The 18,467-nt window shown below is 48.9% G+C and overlaps 1 protein-coding gene across 9 annotated transcripts in view; it reads left to right on the top strand.

Annotated features, from left to right (window-relative positions):
- Positions 1 to 18,467, top strand: part of KCNT1 (potassium sodium-activated channel subfamily T member 1) — a 275,208-nt gene that overhangs the window by 221,105 nt on the left and 35,636 nt on the right. For all 9 annotated transcript variants that reach the window (XM_073541141.1, XM_073541139.1, XM_073541140.1 and 6 more), the window contains 6 exons: positions 32 to 168; positions 425 to 488; positions 728 to 836; positions 1,125 to 1,233; positions 3,015 to 3,164; positions 3,516 to 3,745. In XM_073541141.1, the coding sequence (XP_073397242.1) occupies positions 32 to 168; positions 425 to 488; positions 728 to 836; positions 1,125 to 1,233; positions 3,015 to 3,164; positions 3,516 to 3,745 (799 nt within the window). The remainder of the gene's footprint in view (positions 1 to 31; positions 169 to 424; positions 489 to 727; positions 837 to 1,124; positions 1,234 to 3,014; positions 3,165 to 3,515; positions 3,746 to 18,467) is intronic.

Raw genomic sequence — 18,467 nt, 5'->3', positions numbered from 1 at the left:
CTGTATTCCATCGTTTTTTTTTTTCTTCCAGGATTACTACGTGGTTATTCTTTGCCCAACAGAAATGGATATTCAGGTCCGCCGGGTTCTGCAGATACCACTGTGGTCCCAGAGGGTCATCTACCTCCAAGGGTCGGCTCTCAAAGACCAAGACCTCATGAGAGCAAAGTGAGTCCAGGCTTGAGATAAGATGGTTGAATGCTATTTGGTTCCCTGGTGATCAGGAGGGATAACATCTAGGATCAGCTGGAAGACCAGCTACTCCACCGTCCACTGAGGAAGCTCAATTCTAAATATTCTCCACCCCACCACCATCCTCTCAAAATCACCAATAGTTGTCAGTTCTGTAAGTCTGCAGGTCCCATAAGAATTGGAGAATTGGTAGCTTTTAAATGATTAATCCTCCACTTGTGACTCCTTCCAGGATGGACGATGCCGAAGCTTGTTTTATCCTCAGTAGCCGGAATGAGGTGGACAGGACCGCTGCGGTAAGAACCAACCTTCTTCTTCAACCATGGTCTCAAACACCTCCATCTTTCTACTTAAAGAGGTTGTCCGAGCTGGCCTGCTCTCTCCATATTCCCTTTTAGTGGTTCAGAGGGGGGTTTCAGATGGATTTTCAGAAGACATTTTCCATTTGGGACCTCCTTTTTTGCTGCATGCACTGATACTTAAGCTTCTGGACAATGTAGTCTTCTATATCCCCTTTTGCCCCTTTTGTCTTTAGGACCACCAAACCATCCTGAGAGCCTGGGCAGTGAAAGATTTTGCCCCCAACTGTCCGCTGTATGTTCAGATTTTGAAACCTGAAAATAAATTCCATGTCAAATTTGCAGGTAAGTTGCTCTTTGGCTTATTTTTTCCATTTTTTCATCTTCCTCCTCTCGTTGCTGTCATACAGACAGATTTATTTTTTATAATCTGCATAGAAACACATAGCTGTGCATAGGAGCTGTATGCAGAGAACGGTAGAAGTTTTTTTTCAGCTAGATTTGGTTCATTTTTTTTTATTTTATATGCTTTATTTTATAAGACATCCTATAAGGAGAGAATCCTACTTTAAGGTGTGTGTGTTTTAACAATTTATAGTATTTTTTTTTCTTATTTTTTTCTTTTAATTTCAGATCACGTGGTTTGTGAAGAAGAGTTCAAGTATGCCATGTTGGCATTAAACTGTGTGTGCCCAGCCACCTCCACTCTCATCACACTTCTCGTTCATACCTCAAGGGGGCAGTAAGTTTATATCAGTGTGCATAGGGGTGGTACTGTCCAGAGCTATTTCTACAAAGGGATAGCTAAGGAAATTTAATTTTTCATATATGTGACATATTTTAAAAAGGTCTGATTGTATGTGACCCACAGATCTCCTCCCAACAAGCCCACAATGATTGCAGTTTACTGCAAGTCCTTTCTAAAACAGTGAAAGTTGCACAGTAGAGGACCTACCTCTCACGTGTCCTGGTAGGATGTATGGCCGGGGGTGGTACTGATGAGATGACCTCGGATAATGATTTTTTTTCCTTGTAATGATATACTCTTATTATGTCTTACTCCAAGCGCCATATAAATCAATAATATGTCATTCATTGGCTTTAAATATTACATATCCAGAAACGTATCCGCAGATGCCCCCTCTATAGAGTTCACTGCAGCTGACCTAGAAAGCAGAAAGTGCAGATACACAACGGAGGACATTACATCATGACTCCATACATTTTACATCACACCATGTAAGGGGGTATGTGATGGGATTACATGGAAGGTCAGACCTTTGTTACTCTTGGAAGGTTTGAGGCCTTGAACAGCCATAGACTACCTGGAGGGAAAAGGGTTAAAGAGGTTTTCTTACTGCAGGCATTTATGGTCTATGACTGGAGGGGGCTGACACTAAACTGCTTCCCTTGCCTCCTTCATTGTAGCTACCTGCTGTTATATAAATCTGTATTTAGTGAGCGCCTCCTAGTGGCAGCTGTATAAATCTGTTTGTATTGGGCTCCCTCTAGTGGTAGATGTATAAATCTGTATGTAATGAGCTCCCTCTAGTGGTGGCTGTATAAATCTGTATATAGTGAGCTCCCGCTAGTGGTAGATGTATGAATCTGTATGTAGTGAGCTTCCTCTAGTGGTAGATGTGTACAGGATAAATCTGTATGTAGTCAGCCCCTCCTAGTGGCAGCTGTATAAATCTGTATGCATTGAGCTTTCCCTAGTGATGACTGTATAATCTGTATGTAACGAGCGTCCCCTAGTGGTGGATGTATAATTCAGTATGTAGTAAGCGTCCCCTAGTTGTGAATGTATAATTCTGTATGTAGTGAGTGTCCCCTAGTGGTGGATGTATAATCCTGTATGTAGTGAGCACCTCCTAGTGGTGGCTGTAATAATCTGTAGGCCGTGCGCTCTTCATAGTGGTGGCTGTATACATCTGTAAGTAGTGAGTCTTCCCTAGTGGTGGCTGTATAACACTTTATGCAGTGAGCTCCCTCTAGTGGTGGCTGTATAATTTTGTGTGCAGTGAACTCCCACTAGTGGTGGCTGTATGAATCTATATGTAGTGAGCTCCCCCTAGTGGTAACTGCGTAAATCTATATGTACAGTGACTTAGGTTCTCCGGTTTCCTTCCACACTCCAAAGACATACGGATAGGGAATCTAGGTTGTGAGCTCCAATGGGGACAGTGCCAATAATGTCTGTAAAGCACTGTGGAATTAATGGCGCTATTTAAGGGAATAAAATAAATATTAAAGATATGTAGTGTACTCTCCCTAGTGGTGGATGTATACATCTGTATGTAGTGAACTTCCCCTGTTGGTGGCTATATAAATTTGTATGTACTGAGCTCCCCCTAGTGGTGACTGCATATAATCATAATATCATCAGTTTCCATCATTTGGCCCCTACAGAGTTTCTCAGTTTCTTTGTACACCGTTGAATCTAGCACATAATTGTGCTCTACTACTGTAATAAAATGAGTATATGATGACGTTTTTCCTCCCGACCATCTGCACATTTAGGGAAGGCCAGCAATCCCCGGAACAGTGGCAGAGAATGTATGGCCGATGCTCGGGCAACGAAGTCTATCATATCCGCATGGGAGACAGCAAGTTCTTCATGGAGTACGCAGGAAAGAGTTTCACATATGCGGCTTTCCATGCCCATAAGAAGTAAGGACTTTTATCCTTTATTATAATGATGAGATTGTTACAGACTCACCCATGTTATGGCATCACCAAAGAGAAGCAGAATCTGGACTAGAAGGGTCCTCTGAGATTAGAAAAAGGGGTTGTTTCTTTCTTTTGCCATTCTTGGCTATGGGTATTGTCTGATATTGATGCTCTGACACAATTATTTGAGTGCAATACAACAAACAGTCCATGTACAAGGGTGGCGCTGTTTCTAAGAAATGCAGAGACAAAGTGTGGAGTGCTCCTTTCATGCCAATAAGCAGTAAAGTGATAGGTATTTCACTTCCTTGCACGGATTCTTATTCCAATATTTTTTTATTTGCGTAATAGGTATGGGGTGTGCTTGATAGGTGTAAGGCGAGAGGATAATAAAAGTATATCACTCAACCCCGGACCACGGCACATCATGGCCAGCTCCGACACCTGCTTCTATATCAATATCACCAAGGAGGAGAATTCTGCATTTATCTTCAAACAAGAAGAGAAACAGAAACGGAAAGGGAGAGGGATATGTGGAGAACCGTCCCGGTTGCCAGTGCATAGTATTATCGCCAGCATGGGTGAGTGCCTGAACAGCAGAATTACTGATCCTGAGTTACATCCTGTATTATACTCCAGAGCTGCACTCACTATTCTGCTGGTGCAGTCACTATGTACATAATAATAATAATCTTTATTTATATAGCGCCAACATATTCCGCAGCGCTTTACAGTTTAACAGTTTCAAAACACAAGTCATAAGTAACAACGCTAACAATACAATAGTTAAAGCAAAATAAGACGAAATAAGACGACCCTGCTCGTGAGAGCGTACAATCTACAATGAGGTGAGGGAGATACAGAGTACAGGTGTGTATTTACAATGGTGTATTTACAATGAAGGTCCAGCCATCTTGCGGGAGTGAAGGATGGATGGAGATAGTGAATGGGCTACACACGCACACTTACACAGAGAATGACTTTGATTAGTGAATGTGATAGGCCGCTCTGAACAGGTGTGTTTTGAGGGAGCGCCTAAAACTATGCAAATTGTGGATAGTCCTGATTTCTTGGGGTAGAGCATTCCAGAGGATAGGAGCAGCACGGGAGAAGTCTTGGAGTCGGGAGTGGGAGGTACGGATTAGTGCAGAGGTTAGTCGAAAGTCGTTTGCAGAGCGCAGCGATCGGCTAGGCCGATAGACAGAAATGAGAGAAGAGATGTAAGGGGGTGCCGCACTGTGGAGAGCTTTGTGGGTGAGAACAAGTACTTTGAATTGGATCCTATAATGAATGGGCAGCCAATGTAAGGACTGGCGAAGAGCGGACGCATCCGAGTACCGATTACCCAGATGGACGATCCTGGCCGCTGCATTAAGTATGGACTGGAGAGGGGATAGTCGAGTGACGGGGAGGCCAATTAATAGAGCGTTGCAGTAATCCAGGCGAGAGTGGATCAATGCTACAGTGAGGGTTTTTGTTGTTTCCATAGTGAGAAAAGGGCGGATTCTAGAGATGTTCTTTAGGTGTAAGCGGCAAGAGCGGGCAAGGGATTGTATATGGGATGTGAAGGAGAGATTGGTGTCAAACATAACACCCAGACAGCGCGCCTGCTGCCGGGGTGTTATTGTGGTACCACCCACGGAGAGGGAAATGTCAGATTTAGGGAGGTTAGTAGACGGCGGGAGCAGAAGAAGTTCAGTTTTGGAGAGGTTGAGTTTCAGATAGAGAGCGGACATGATATTGGAGACTGCGGACAGACAGTCACTGGCGTTCTGTAGTACAGCGGGGGTAAGGTCGGGGGAAGACGTGTATAGTTGTGTGTCATCAGCATAAAGATGGTACTGAAAGCCAAATCTGCTGATGGTCTGTCCAATTGGGGCCGTGTAGAGAGAGAAAAGAAGGGGGCCAAGGACTGAGCCCTGAGGTACCCCGACAGCAAGAGGAAGAGGAGATGACGTGGAGCCAGAGAACAAAACACTGAAGGAGCGGTCAGAGAGATAGGAAGAGAACCAGGAGAGTGCAGTGTCCTTAATGCCTAGTGACTGGAGCCTAGAGAGTAGGAGATGGTGGTCAACAGTATCGAAAGCTGCAGATAGGTCAAGAAGAATGAGCAGAGAGTGGTCACCGTTACGTTTTGCTGTCAGAAGGTCATTGGTCACTTTGATGAGTGCAGTTTCAGTCGAATGTAGGGGGCGGAAGCCGGACTGTGAAGGGTCTAGAAGGGAGTGAATGGAGAGGTAACGGGTAAGGCGGGAGTAAACTAGGCGTTCCAAAAGTTTAGAGATGAAGGGGAGATTGGAGACTGGTCTGTAGTTGTTTGTGCAGGATGGGTCGAGAGCAGGTTTCTTTAGTAATGGAGTAACGAAGAAAGTGTTTGAAGGAGGATGGGAAAATGCCCGAGGAGAGGGAGAGATTAAAGATTGTAGTTAGGTGGGTTGTGACGACTGGAGAGAGAGACTGGAGGAGATGTGAGGGAATGGGGTCGGTAGTGCATGTAGTCGGACGAGAAGAAGAGAGGAGTCTGGAGACTTCTTCTTCTGTGATGGGATCAAATGTGGAGAGTGAGCCAGGGGAGATGCAGGAAGGGATGGGAGTCACAGCACTTGGTGGTTGGGAGCAGATTTCTTGACGGATATTATCTATTTTTTCTGTAAAGTGGGAGGCCAGGTCATCAGCACAAATGTCTGTGATAGGGGCTTGTGCTTTTGGCCTGAGGAGGGAGTGAAAAGTGTCAAAAAGTTTCTTGGGGTTGTTGGCTAGTGAGGAGATCAGGGTGGTGAAGTAGGTCTGTTTGGCAAGGTGAAGGGCAGCGTTATAGGTTCTTAACATAAATTTGAAGTGTATGAAGTCTTCTGGTGTGTGGGTTTTTCTCCATAGGCGTTCAGCACTCCTGGAGCATCGCTGGAGAAGTTGAGTTTGCGATGTGAGCCAGGGCTGTTTTACTCTGTGTTTGGAGGTTCTGAGGGTGAGGGGAGCTACTTGGTCAAGGGTGCTTCTAAGAGTGTCATTGTAGTGATGAACAGCCAGATTAGGACAGGAAAGAGAGGAGATTGGGGACAGAAATGAGTGTAGGGAATCTGAAAGTGTCTGAGGGTTAATAGCTTGTAGATTTCTGACTGTGTGGTAGGTAGGAATGAGCTGGGGTGGGCGAGGATTTGTGAGCGTGAAGAAAAGAATGTTGTGGTCAGAGAGTGGAAGCGGTGAGTTGTTTAGGTGGGAGATTGAACAGAGCCGGCAGAAGACCAGATCAAGGGTGTTACCGTCCTTATGTGTCTCAGAGTTTGAAAGCTGTGAGGGGCCTAGAGAGGTGGTTAGTGATAGAAGCTGGGATGCAGATGTGGAATTAGGGCTGTTAATGGGGATGTTGAAGTCTCCCAGGATGAGGGTTGGTAGTTCTGAGGACATGAAGTGTGGCAGCCAGGCTGAAAAGTGGTCAAGGAAGTGGGTGGGTGAGCCTGGGGGCCGGTATATGACCGCTACCCTGAGGGAGAGGGGACAGAAGAGCCTGATGGTGTGGACCTCAAAAGGAGGGAATAAGAGTGATGGGACTGGGGGGATGACCTGGAAAGTGCATTGTGGGGACAGGAGTATGCCAACTCCACCACCAGGTCTGTTTGTGGGTCTCGGGGAGTGAGAGAATTGTAAGCCACCGTAGGAAATGGCAGCAGGAGAGACAGTGTCAGAATCCTGAATCCAGGTTTCAGTGAGGGCCAACAGATTAAGAGAGTTGTTCAGAAAGTAGTTGTGTAGGAAAGGAAGCTTGTTACAAGCAGACCGTGGATTCCAGAGGGCACAATTAAAAGATTGAGATGAGGGAGTGCAAGTAATGTTAATCAGATTATTGTGGTTTCGATATGAGGTAGGGTAAGGGTTGAGGTTGGGGGATGGTGGACCAGGGTTGGGGGATATGTCCCCTGAAATCAGTAGGAGAAGGAAGATAAAGAGCCAATAGTTGTTGGAATTGTAAGTAGTTTTTTTCTGCGATGTGTTTGGGTAAGATGGGCTGAGGTTTCTCAGGAAGGTGAGGAGTGTGTGGGAGCTGTACATGGGAGAAGGAAGTATAGAGGGGCTGATGTGTATGAGTCGTGATGGAGGGGGGATAGGGTGATGAATGTGGATGGCAAGGGAACACAGGAGGATAAAAATAAAGCACATGGTTAAAGGGGAAGGCAAAGTGTGGGTTACCTGACTCCTGCCCTGACTAACTGCCATGTATAACTGCCGTTTTGCTGGATGCTTATCTTCTGTGATGCTTTGCTTATGGGATGCTTGCGTGCTGTACCCCACACTGCGTGCTTCCCCTTAGCAACTACTACATATATAGGCCACACTACAGGGTCAGGAGAGAGGGATTGTGGGAGCTGGTTGGGTATACATACATTACATTACTGATCCTGAGTTACCTCCTGTATTATACTCCAGAGCTGCACTCACTATTCTGCTGGTACAGTCACCCTGTACATACATTACTGATCCTGTACTGATCCTGAGTTACCTCCTGTATTATACTCCGGAGCTGCACTCACTATTCTGCTGATACAGTCATTGTGTACATACATTACTGATCCTGTACTGATCCCGAGTTACCGCCTGTATTATACTCCAGAGCTGCACTCACTATTCTGCTGGAGCAGTCACTGTGTACATACATTACATTACTGATCCTGAGTTACATCCTGTATTATACTCCAGAGCTGCACTCACTATTCTGCTGGTGCAGTCACTGTGTACATACATTACTGATCGTGAGTTACCTCCTGTATTATACTCCAGAGCTGCACTCACTATTCTGCTTGTGCAGTCACTGTGTACATACATTACATTACTGATCCTGTACTGATCCTTAGTTACCTCCTGTATTATACTCCGGAGCTGCACTCACTATTCTGCTGGTACAGTCACTGTATACATACATTACATTACTGATCCTGTACTGATCCTGAGTTACCTCCTGTATTATACTCCAGAGCTGCACTCACTATTCTGCTGGTACAATCACTGTATACGTACATTACATTACTGATCCTGTACTGATCCTGAGTTACATCCTGTATTATACTCCAAAGCTGCACTCACTATTCTGCTGGTGCAGTCACTGTGTACATACATTACTGTTACCATGGCTGGTCAGGAGACAAATCTCCAGGAGTGGACCCTCTGGACCGTGGCACCGAGGGGCCCCGGGCGCCAGGTGTAGCCGACCCCTATACAGGGATTGTTAGGAGCAGGCCCAGGGGTTCGGGTACCACGATAGCCGGTACCGAGAGGGGCGACTCAGGACGGACTGGAGTAGGAGTGCAGGACTGAAGCGTAGACAACAGAGCGGGATACTGGAGACTGGACCGGAGTAGAACTGCAACATAGACAGCAGGACGGAGCAGGAACATGGGAGGCAGGACTGGAGTAGGACTGGAGTGTGGATAGCAGGATGGAGCAGGAACACCGGAGGCAGGACTGGAGTAGGACTGAAGGACTGGAGTGTGGATAGGATAGCAGGATGGAGCAGGAACACCGGAGGCAGGACTGGAGTAGGACTGAAGGACTGGAGTGTGGATAGCAGGATGGAGCAGGAACACCGGAGGCAGAACTGGAGTATAGATAGCTGGACCCACGGAGCACCGGACTGCGGGGCTACTGCAGGGACCACGGAAGGCAGGACTGAGAGGCTACTGCAGGAATCACTCAAGACAGGACTGCAAGACTGCAGAGAGCACACGAGGAAACAGGGCCCAGTGTGGTAGCAAACACAACGATCAGGCGCCTCCCTCAGGGGGGAACGGCCTGATATGGCCCTGTCAGGTCTGCCATTGGTCCGTAGGTGCTTCCGGGTCAGGGCATTGCCGGAGCACAAGTAACAGGAGGGAGGCGCGGCCGCGGCCTATGGCGCATGCGCATTGCATGCAGAGACCCCGTCGTCCGCGAGCCTGTCAGAAGGGACCGCCGTGGCTGTTGGGCGGCGGGGGGCTGCGGCGTGGGAGCAGAGGCCGGGTGAGTATGCGGACGCGGCGTGACAGTACCCCCTCCCTTAAGCCGCCATCCCCTGAGATTAGCAAAAGATCTCTTGAGGATACGGGGAGCATTGATATTCTCCCGAGGTTCCCAGGATCTCTCCTCAGGACCAAAGTCCTTCCAGTCAATAAGAAAAAGAGTCCTACCTCTAACCTTCTTCATGGCGATGATGTCCTCCACCTCAAAGACATCATCGGCACCAACCGGCTGAGAACCAGGATCAGACACGGAATGGTGTTCGGGACCCGGAGAGAAGCAGGCAACCTCAAATTTGTAGGCGACTTCGTTGATACATCCAAGAATTTCAAACGGACCGATGTAGCGTGGGCCCAACTTGTAAGATGGCAGTTTCAACCGGATAAATTTGGACAAGAGCCAGACTTTGTCCCCGATACGATACGGTGGGGAATCCAATCTCTTCTTGTCGGCATAATTCTTCATCCGATCAGCGGCCCTCTTGAGTGACGTGTTGGTCTCAGCCCAGATCTTGGAAAATTGAAAGGACAAGGCGTTGGCCGCGGATACCTCGGAAGCAGGGGTTATCGGAAGGGGAACACCAGGATGTCTGCCAAACACAATGAAAAATGGAGACTCGGCCGAGGACTCGCTGGCATGGTTGTTATAGGCGAACTCTGCCCAGGGGAGTAAGTCAACTCAGTTGTTCTGGTGGGCGTTGGAGAAATGACATAGGTACCCAGTCAACGTCTGGTTGGTACGCTCCACCTGCCCGTTGGACTGTGGATGGTAGGCAGAGAAGAAGTCGAGGGAAACGTTCAGGAGCTTACAAAGTGCCCGCCAGTACTTGGAGGTGAACTGAACCCCTCGGTCAGACACAATGCGTTGAGGTAGTCCATGGAGTCTGAAGATCTGATGGATGAAAATTTTGGCCAACTCAGGAGCCGAGGGGAGACCGGGCAGAGGGACGAAGTGGGCCATCTTGGAGAAACGATCCACCACCACCAAGATGACTGTACAGCCAGAAGAACGGGGTAGGTCGGTGATGAAATCCATGGCAATATTTTCCCAAGGAACCGCAGGGACGGGCAACGGAAGCAACAAGCCGACGGAGGTCGTCGTGGCCTTTGTTTTTTTGCACAGGAGGGACAAGAGGCCACGAAATTGAGCACATCTTGGCGAAGCGTGGGCCACCACTAGTGACGCGTGACAAGGGCAAGGGTCTTCTTAGTTCCGGCATGGCCGGCCAGTCTGGAGGAGTGCCCCCATAGAAGGACCTTTAGCTTGAGGTTTTCAGGCACAAGAGTCTTGCCAGGAGGTAGAGGAAGCCAGTTCATTGGAGCCACTGTGATGATTATAGTGGGGTCAATGATATGCGAAGGTTCCTCCACTGTTTCGTGTGGCTGGAAGACCCTGGACAGAGCGTCGGCTTTGGTATTCTTGTTGCCGGGGCGAAAACAGGGCTCGAAGTCAAATCGGGCAAAAAATAAGGACCATCGGGCCTGACGAGGGTTGAGTCTCTGGGCAGACTGAAGATAGGCCAGATTCTTGTGATCTGAGAAGATTACAAAGGGATGGACAGCCCCCTCCAGGAGATGACGCCATTCTTCTAAGGCCAACTTTATGGCCAGGAGTTCCCGGTCGCCGATCGAGTAGTTACACTCGGATGGAGAGAAGGCCTTAGAGAAGAAGCCACATGGGTGCAGACGACCGGAGGCGGATCTCAGGGACAATACTGCCCCGGCACCTGTCGAGGAAGCATCCACTTCGAGTACAAAGGGTCGGTTGCTCTCGGGACGATGCAGCACCGGGGCCGTGGAGAAAGACCGTTTTAGGGTCAGAAAGGCCTCCTCCGCCTCAGGAGTCCAATCATTGGGAGTAGTTCCTTTACGGGTGAGAGCAGAAATAGGTCTGGTTATTGCGGAAAAGTGAGAGATGAATTGCCGGTAACTGGCAAATCCTAGAAACCGTTGTATTGCCCTTACTCCGACGGGGCAAGGCCATTTGAGAATGGCAGTCAACTTCTCGGGATCCATCCTTAATCCAGCGTCGGAGATAATGTATCCCAGAAACGGCAGAGAGGTCTGTTCAAAGAGACATTTCTCTATCTCAGCATACAGGCGATTCTCCCGAAGACGCTGTATCACCAGGCGGACACTCTTTCTGTGGGACGAGAGATCCGGAGAGAAGACGAGGATGTCGTCCAAGTACACGACCACACAGGAGTACAAGAGGTCCCAGAAGATCTCGTTGACGAACTCTTGAAACACCGCAGGAGCATTGCAGAGACCAAAGGGCATGACCAGGTACTCGTAATGGCCATTTCGAGTGTTGAAAGCCGTCTTCCACTTGTCACCTGCGTGGATACGGACCAGATTATAGGCTCCCCTGAGGTCTAGCTTGGAGAAGACCCGAGCCCCTCTGAGGTGGTTAAACAGCTCCGGAATGAGTGGAAGAGGGTACCTGTTCTTGATGGTAATCTCGTTCAAGCCCCTAAAGTCAATGCACGGCCGTAGAGATCCGTCCTTTTTCTTGACAAAGAAAAACCCGGCTCCCGTGGGCAAGGAGGATTTCCGTATAAAGCCTTTGGTGTGGTTCTCCCGGACGTACTCGGACATGGCTACGGTCTCTGCGGGAGACAGGGGGTAGATTCTGCCCCTTGGGAGGGTTGAACCGGGGACTAGTTCAATTGGGCAGTCAAAAGGCCGGTGTGGAGGAAGAACCTCTGCTTCCTTCTTATCAAAGACATCAGCGTAGGAACTGTAGGCTGAAGGAAGGCCCGGAAGGTCTGGAGGTGGCCGAGGAGCGTCCGCTAGACGGGCAGGAGTCAGCAAGCTTGGTACGGGTGCCCCCAGCGGAGTATCTCCCCTGAAGACCAGTCGAGAACAGGCTGATGAGTCCTTAACCATGGAAGACCGAGTAGAATCGCATGGGAGAGCTTGGGCAGAACGTAAAAAGGCTATCTTCTCTCGGTGTAAGGCTCCAACTTGCAACTCCACTTCCTCAGTGACCAAGGTGACGGTCTCCTGTAGCGGTTTGCCATCCACTGCGGCAATCAGGTGAGGATTACATAGGGTAACCACGGGAATCTGGTATTTGTCCACCTCTTCACGCCGCATGAAGTTACCTGCCGAGCCCGAATCCACATAGGCCACCTCGGACCCACGTCTCTCCCCTGAAATCAAAATAACAGATATAGTTAGAGGTTGAGAGGAATCATTAGCACCTAGGGAGGCCTCTCTTACCTGACCTAGGTGGAGGAGTTTCCCTGTTTCTCAGGACAGGTACGGACAAAGTGTGACGAACCTCCGCAATAGAGGCATAGACCTTGTGCCCGCCTTTCTCTCCGACGCAACTCGGCCAACTTGAGGCGATCTACCTGCATGGATTCAACCGAGGAGGGAGACGAGGACCCGGCAGGACGGGGACTGACAGACCGGGTGGAAAAGGAAGCTGGCCTGGTGGACCTCCTGTCTCTCGCTGACTCCCGGGCACGCTCCTGGAAGCGTAGGTCAATGCGGGTGGCCAGTGAGATAAGGTCATCCAAGATGGTCGGGGTATCCCGACCCGCGAGTTCATCCTTTATTCTGCTTGAAAGGCCGCACCAGAATGCCCCTACCAAAGCCGCGTTGTTCCAGCCGAGCTCAGAAGTGAGAGTGCGAAAGTGGATCACGTAATGCCCGACCGTGAGCGAACCCTGATGTAGGTTAAATAGAGACTCGATGAGAGGCTAACCGACCCAGCTCGTCGAAAACCCTGCGAAAAGTACCCAAGAAGACCGGAAGACTCGAGACAATGGGATTGTCACGTTCCCAGAGAGGATTCAGCCAAGACAAGGCCTCACCCTCCAGATGGGACATAATGAAGGCCACTTTGGTCAGAGGGAAATTGCTGAGGCAACCATTCAAAATGGAGGCTACACTGATTTTAGAACCCCCTGCAGAGTTAGGGATCACCAGTAAACCGTGGCGGCTTGGCGAGGCGGGGCGACGGGAGAGCTGTAGACACGGGGGGAGGGGGAGGGATCGCGATGGCAGACTGGAGGACCGACAAGCGGCTATCAAAGGAGACCATGTAACTCAGAATATGGGCTTGAGTATCTCGTTGCTGACCCAGCTCCTGTTGAAGACTGGCCAGTTGAGTGGCATTTCCAGGGTCAGCCACCTGCAGGGCCGACAAACAGGTGTCCATAGACTTCATGATGGACATGATGCGTCCCTGATTCTCCCGCAAAAAGAGCAACTCCTTTACGGTAGCAGCAGTAGTACCGGCGAAGTCTGTGGCCTGATCATACTGTTACCACGGCTGGTCAGGAGACAAATCTCCAGGAGTGGACCCTCTGGACCGTGGCACCGAGGGGCCCCGGGTGAGCTGCCAGGTGTAGCCGACCCCTATACAGGGATCGTTAGGAGCAGGCCCAGGGGTTCGGGTACCACGATAGCCGGTACCGAGAGGGGCGGCTCAGGACGGACTGGAGTAAGAGTGCGGGACTGAAGCGTAGACAACAGAGCGGGATCACTGGAGACTGGACCGGAGTAGAACTGCAGGATGGAGCAGGAACACCGGAGGCAGGACTGGAGTAGGACTGAAGGACAGGGTTAAACGTCACCCAGGTGCACAGAGCAATCTCTGTTAAGTCACAGAGATGCCAAATAAACACAAATACAAAGACTGAGCCTGTTGAGGTCACAGTACTCAGTATAAATACACACACGGTATCCGGTCACAGGAGTAGCCCAAGACGGCGGCACTACGTCCGTCTAGACCTACCATGTGTGCGGCGTCGCAGTTGCGGACGCTAAGGAGAGCTGCTGCTGCAGCGCGGCGTGGACACTGCCGCTAAACGACAAAGCTATGACGCAAGCGCAATGTCGGACGCTAGCAACTGTGGATGTTGCAGCAGAGGAGCGCTGGCGCTGATTCTAACTCAGTGCCTAACCACATACGTAATATCAGGAAGGGGTTTTATAATGAGTCATTCACCAGAATCATGCATCCGTCCTCATACACACAGCAGCAAGTAAGTCTATACTAGCGCATGGCGGAACAGCCATGCGCACCTTTTATAGCAGCCGGGACCTTCTGCAAGCCTCCAGATCTCTGAGATGGACCAATGAGATCTGGAGCAGGACCTGAGCACATGACTCCCCATCTCCCCATGAGCATGCTCAGTAGGAGGACAGAATGACAGCCTCAGGAGAGATTTGCTGCAAGGCAATCTCCTCTGCAGTAGGGTCTGGATCCCTGCAGAGTAAATGCAGAAATCCGACGCCTAACAGAGGCGCTCCCAGTGAGGGGGGATATATATCACCAGACCAGGCTGGGGATATATATAATATAAATATATATATATATATATATATATATATATATATATTCCTCCCGTTCGTCACTGCCAGAGTTCCTCACTAAAACAATACAATTCTGCAATCAGTTCCTCATTTGAAATAAACCCTGTCCGACAACAGGCTTATAACGGGTCAAGAACCAACCCGGGAGCGTATCATATAACCAGCCGAGCATGCGGACGTGGGGATTCGTGTATCGAGATAAAAGAACAGCCCAAGATAAATTTTATATTTAATTGCCGAAAGGCGTACTAGCAATATACAGGCATATATTTACCAGAACAATATACAGGTATACAGTCAGGAGTTTAGTACAGATAGGGTATAGATAGGTTGCAATTACCGTGTTATGTAGCATGTGACCACAGGGAGGCACTGATGGATCACAGGTCCAAATCTTAGTTGCGTGGTTTTGCTGGCTAACGGATCCTACTGCCAGTAGAAAACTAAAGTCAAAATGAGCAAAATGAGTAGCTGTCTCTTATCTCCTAGACTGTTCCCTCCCACAGTCTGCGCCCACCCCTGGGCTTGTGCACACTCTCTCCTCCCATCTCTGAGAGTATGATTTTCTGTCCAGAACCGTGGAGGCTCATAACTTTCTGCTCAAAGCTCTGAATGGAATGACAGAGGTGCCACTGGATTCTGCTGGATTTTTTTTTTTTTTTTTTAATTCGTTTATTAAACCATAAGCAAGGTACACAATGTACATAGTATATAAAATAATGTACAGAATATATACATCCCATTATGACATAAAATGCAGAACATACTTATGCATACCAATTATAGTACAGAATAAAGCAATGTCAATTAAAGCACACTGGTCTTTATGTTATTGCTCAAAAGGTAATACCTATCTAACTTCTAAACTAAACCTATATCTACAAGAACAACTACTATTTCACAGCCTAGTTCCACACATTTAACCATCTGTTATGTGACACCTCCAATCTAAAAGGTAAGGTGAGAGGAGTTCCATCTCTCCCAAATCTTCTCGAATTTACCTGGGCATCCTCTATTTTGATACAGCGTGCGTTCATATGGGACGATAGAGTTCACTGAGGGTATGTGCACACGTAGTGAAATCTGCTGTGTTGTACAGTACCTTTCTTTTCAATGGAAAAAAAAACCCGCTGTGCACATGCTGCGCTTTTTTCCGCGCGGTTTTGCTGCGGTTTACAATCCGCAGCATGTCAATTGTTTGGTGCAGAAACGCTGCAGTTTTACACCTCATCCATTATGAGGTGTAAAACCGCAGGGCAAAACCGCAGATAAACCGCAGGACTTTTGTCCTGCGGATTTACCTGCGGTTTTCTCTCCAAAATCCGCACACCCAAAAAACTACGTGTGCACATACCCTAAATTGATCCAGAACCCAAGAGAGGGGGATGAACAGGCCCGGATTGGTAATATGCTCAACCGGGCATTTTCCCGCTGGGCCGCTGTCATGTGGGCTGCGGGCAGCAGCGCCTGCTCATCTGGCCGCTTGCCAGGAGATGAGGCCACTGGCCTGGCTGTTGTTCCTGCCGCTGGCCCTCTGCGTGCACTGCAGGGAGATGAGCTGCCTCGCCCTAGCTTGAGACCCCCCCCCCCAACCACTCACAGCGTCGCTTGCCTGCTCTCTTCTCTGTACATAGGACCTGTGATGAGGTCACAGGAGGGGAGGAGTCAGGGGTCATATGATCAGAAGCCTTTGTCCAGACCCCTGATCATGTGACCCCCTGACTCCGCCCCTCCTGTGACCTCATCACAGGTCCTGTGCGCACAGCCCTGCCTCTTGGTGTCTGCTGGACTCTGCTGTGCTGGTTGTCATGGTGCTGGATGAGGTATGTGTGGGGTCAGGAGGGGTTTAGCGGGTGGATGTAGCAGAGCCGCGTGTGTACGAGGTGTACGGAGCGGCGCCGCGTGTGTACGAGGTGTACGGAGCGGCGCCGCGTGTGTACGAGGTGTACGGAGCGGCGCCGCGTGTGTACGAGGTGTACGGAGCGGCGCCGCGTGTGTACGAGGTGCACGGAGAGGAGCCGCGTGTGTACGAGGTGTACGGACCGGAGCCGCGTGTGTACGAGGTGTACGGACCGGAGCCGCGTGTGTACTTGGTGTACGGAGCGGAGTCGCGTGTGTATGGGGTATACGTAGCAGAGCCGTGTGTGTATGGAGTGGAGCCATATGTGTACAGGATGTACGGAGCGGAGCCAAGTGTGTAAGAAGCATACAAAGCGGGCTTTTCCCACGGACACAGGAGTATACGGCAGAGCCCCGAAGAGCATTTTAAAACTCACACATGACGTTCCACCGGAAGTGATGTGCTGGAAGCTGACCGGAAATGAGATAATTTCATGAGGAGATTGTGACGGAACCAGGAATGCTTCAGTTCCATCACCGTGTCCTCCTCCGACAGCGCAGACAGCAGGATCGCCTTGGAATCGGGGATGCCGGCCATGTGAGCGGATCATGATATGTCCTGCATCGGGAGGCTCAGGTGGGCACTACAATGGGAGCCGGGCTGCTATAGTATCTTTATAGAATCTTTCTTTATTTCTTTCTCTCTTTTTCTTTCTTTCTCTGTTCTTTCTTTCTCATTCTCTGTTCTGTCTTTCCCTCATTTTCTTTCTCTCTCCCTGTTCTTTCTTTCTCTCTCTAATCTTTTTTCTTTCTCTCTCTGTTCTTTCTTTCCCCTCTTTGTTTCTTTTTCTTTCCTCTCATTCTTTCTCTCTGTTCTTTCTTTCTTTTCTTTACTTCTTTCTCTCTCTGTTCTCTGTCTCTCTCTGTTCTTTCTTTTTTCCCCTCTTTCTTTCTCTCTCTTTTTCTTTTTTTCCCCTCTTTCTTTCTCTCTCTGTTCTTTCTTCTTTCTTTCTGTTCTTTCTTTCTCTCTCGCTCTCCTTTCTTTCTCTCTGTTTTCTTTTTTTTTTCTCTCTCTCTCTCTCTCTGTTTTCTGTCTTCCTCAGTACCAGTCAGTGTGATCAGCAGTGCTAAATGGGTGCGATTAGGCGTGGACATGGGTGTGACTAGTTGCGAAATGGATGTGGCCGGGGCGTGGCCTAAAATTTGCAGTGGCGCGCTGCGAGCGCTGCTGTCTTTCTCCCTCTTTCCCTTCCTCAAAAGTTGGGAGGTATGACAGGGGCGGCTGTGACCAGGGGGTCTGGTTGCCCAATGGATAGCAGTTCTGCCAGGAATTCTGTCACCGTGCGTACAAAAGGGGACAGAGCTTTTGGAGGAGTACTGTACCTAAAAGCAATAAATAGGACTGAGCTGAAATACTGGGCACAGCTCTGACTACATGTTATATAGTGGTGTTAGTCTCCTCTCACTTCTTGTAACCTACAAGTGTACAAAGATATTATATAGTCACCATGTGACTAGTGGGCCTGTGTAACTTCAAATGCCAGGGCTGAATTTTAGTCCCAGTCCGGCCCTGGGGATGAACCTCCCATCCACCGCAGTGCCAGTACCTTTCGTGCCATAAACAGCGTCTCCCATAAGAAAATCCCAGTATATTGATCCCATGTCTCTTCATCCCATACTCCAACTAAACAAACCAGCGGCTCAAGGGGAACGGGGACTTGCACCAGGGATGTTAATAATGAAGTCACCTCCCTCCAATATTGTGTAATAATGGGACACTGCCAGATCATGTGAATGAAATCTGCATCCAAAGAATGGCATCTCAAACATTCCGATGATTGGTATCGGCCCATCTTAAAGAGTCGAGTCGGAGTCAAATATGATTGATTAATAATATATAATTGTATCATCCTGTTATTAACAGATGGAGATACCTTGATTGGAGACTGCAAAATTTTCTCCCACTCCTCTCCTTGTACATCAGGGATGAGCCTTTCCCATTTCCCCTTAACCAAATCTATGGCGAGCTCTGAGCCCACCGATAGCATATATATGTATACAGAGAGGAGATGAGACTCTGGGGACCCTGTGATTTAAGAATTCCTATCAGGGGCAAAGACGAGAGCATTGTCTACACCTACTGATCTCA

This window comes from Dendrobates tinctorius, unplaced genomic scaffold, assembly GCF_039654945.1.
Source record: "Dendrobates tinctorius isolate UK_male_01 unplaced genomic scaffold, ASM3965494v1 ptg000120l, whole genome shotgun sequence".
NCBI lineage: Eukaryota > Metazoa > Chordata > Amphibia > Anura > Dendrobatidae > Dendrobates > Dendrobates tinctorius.
Note: the sequence above shows the minus strand (reverse complement) of the source record. Positions and strands in the feature narration are given on the sequence as shown.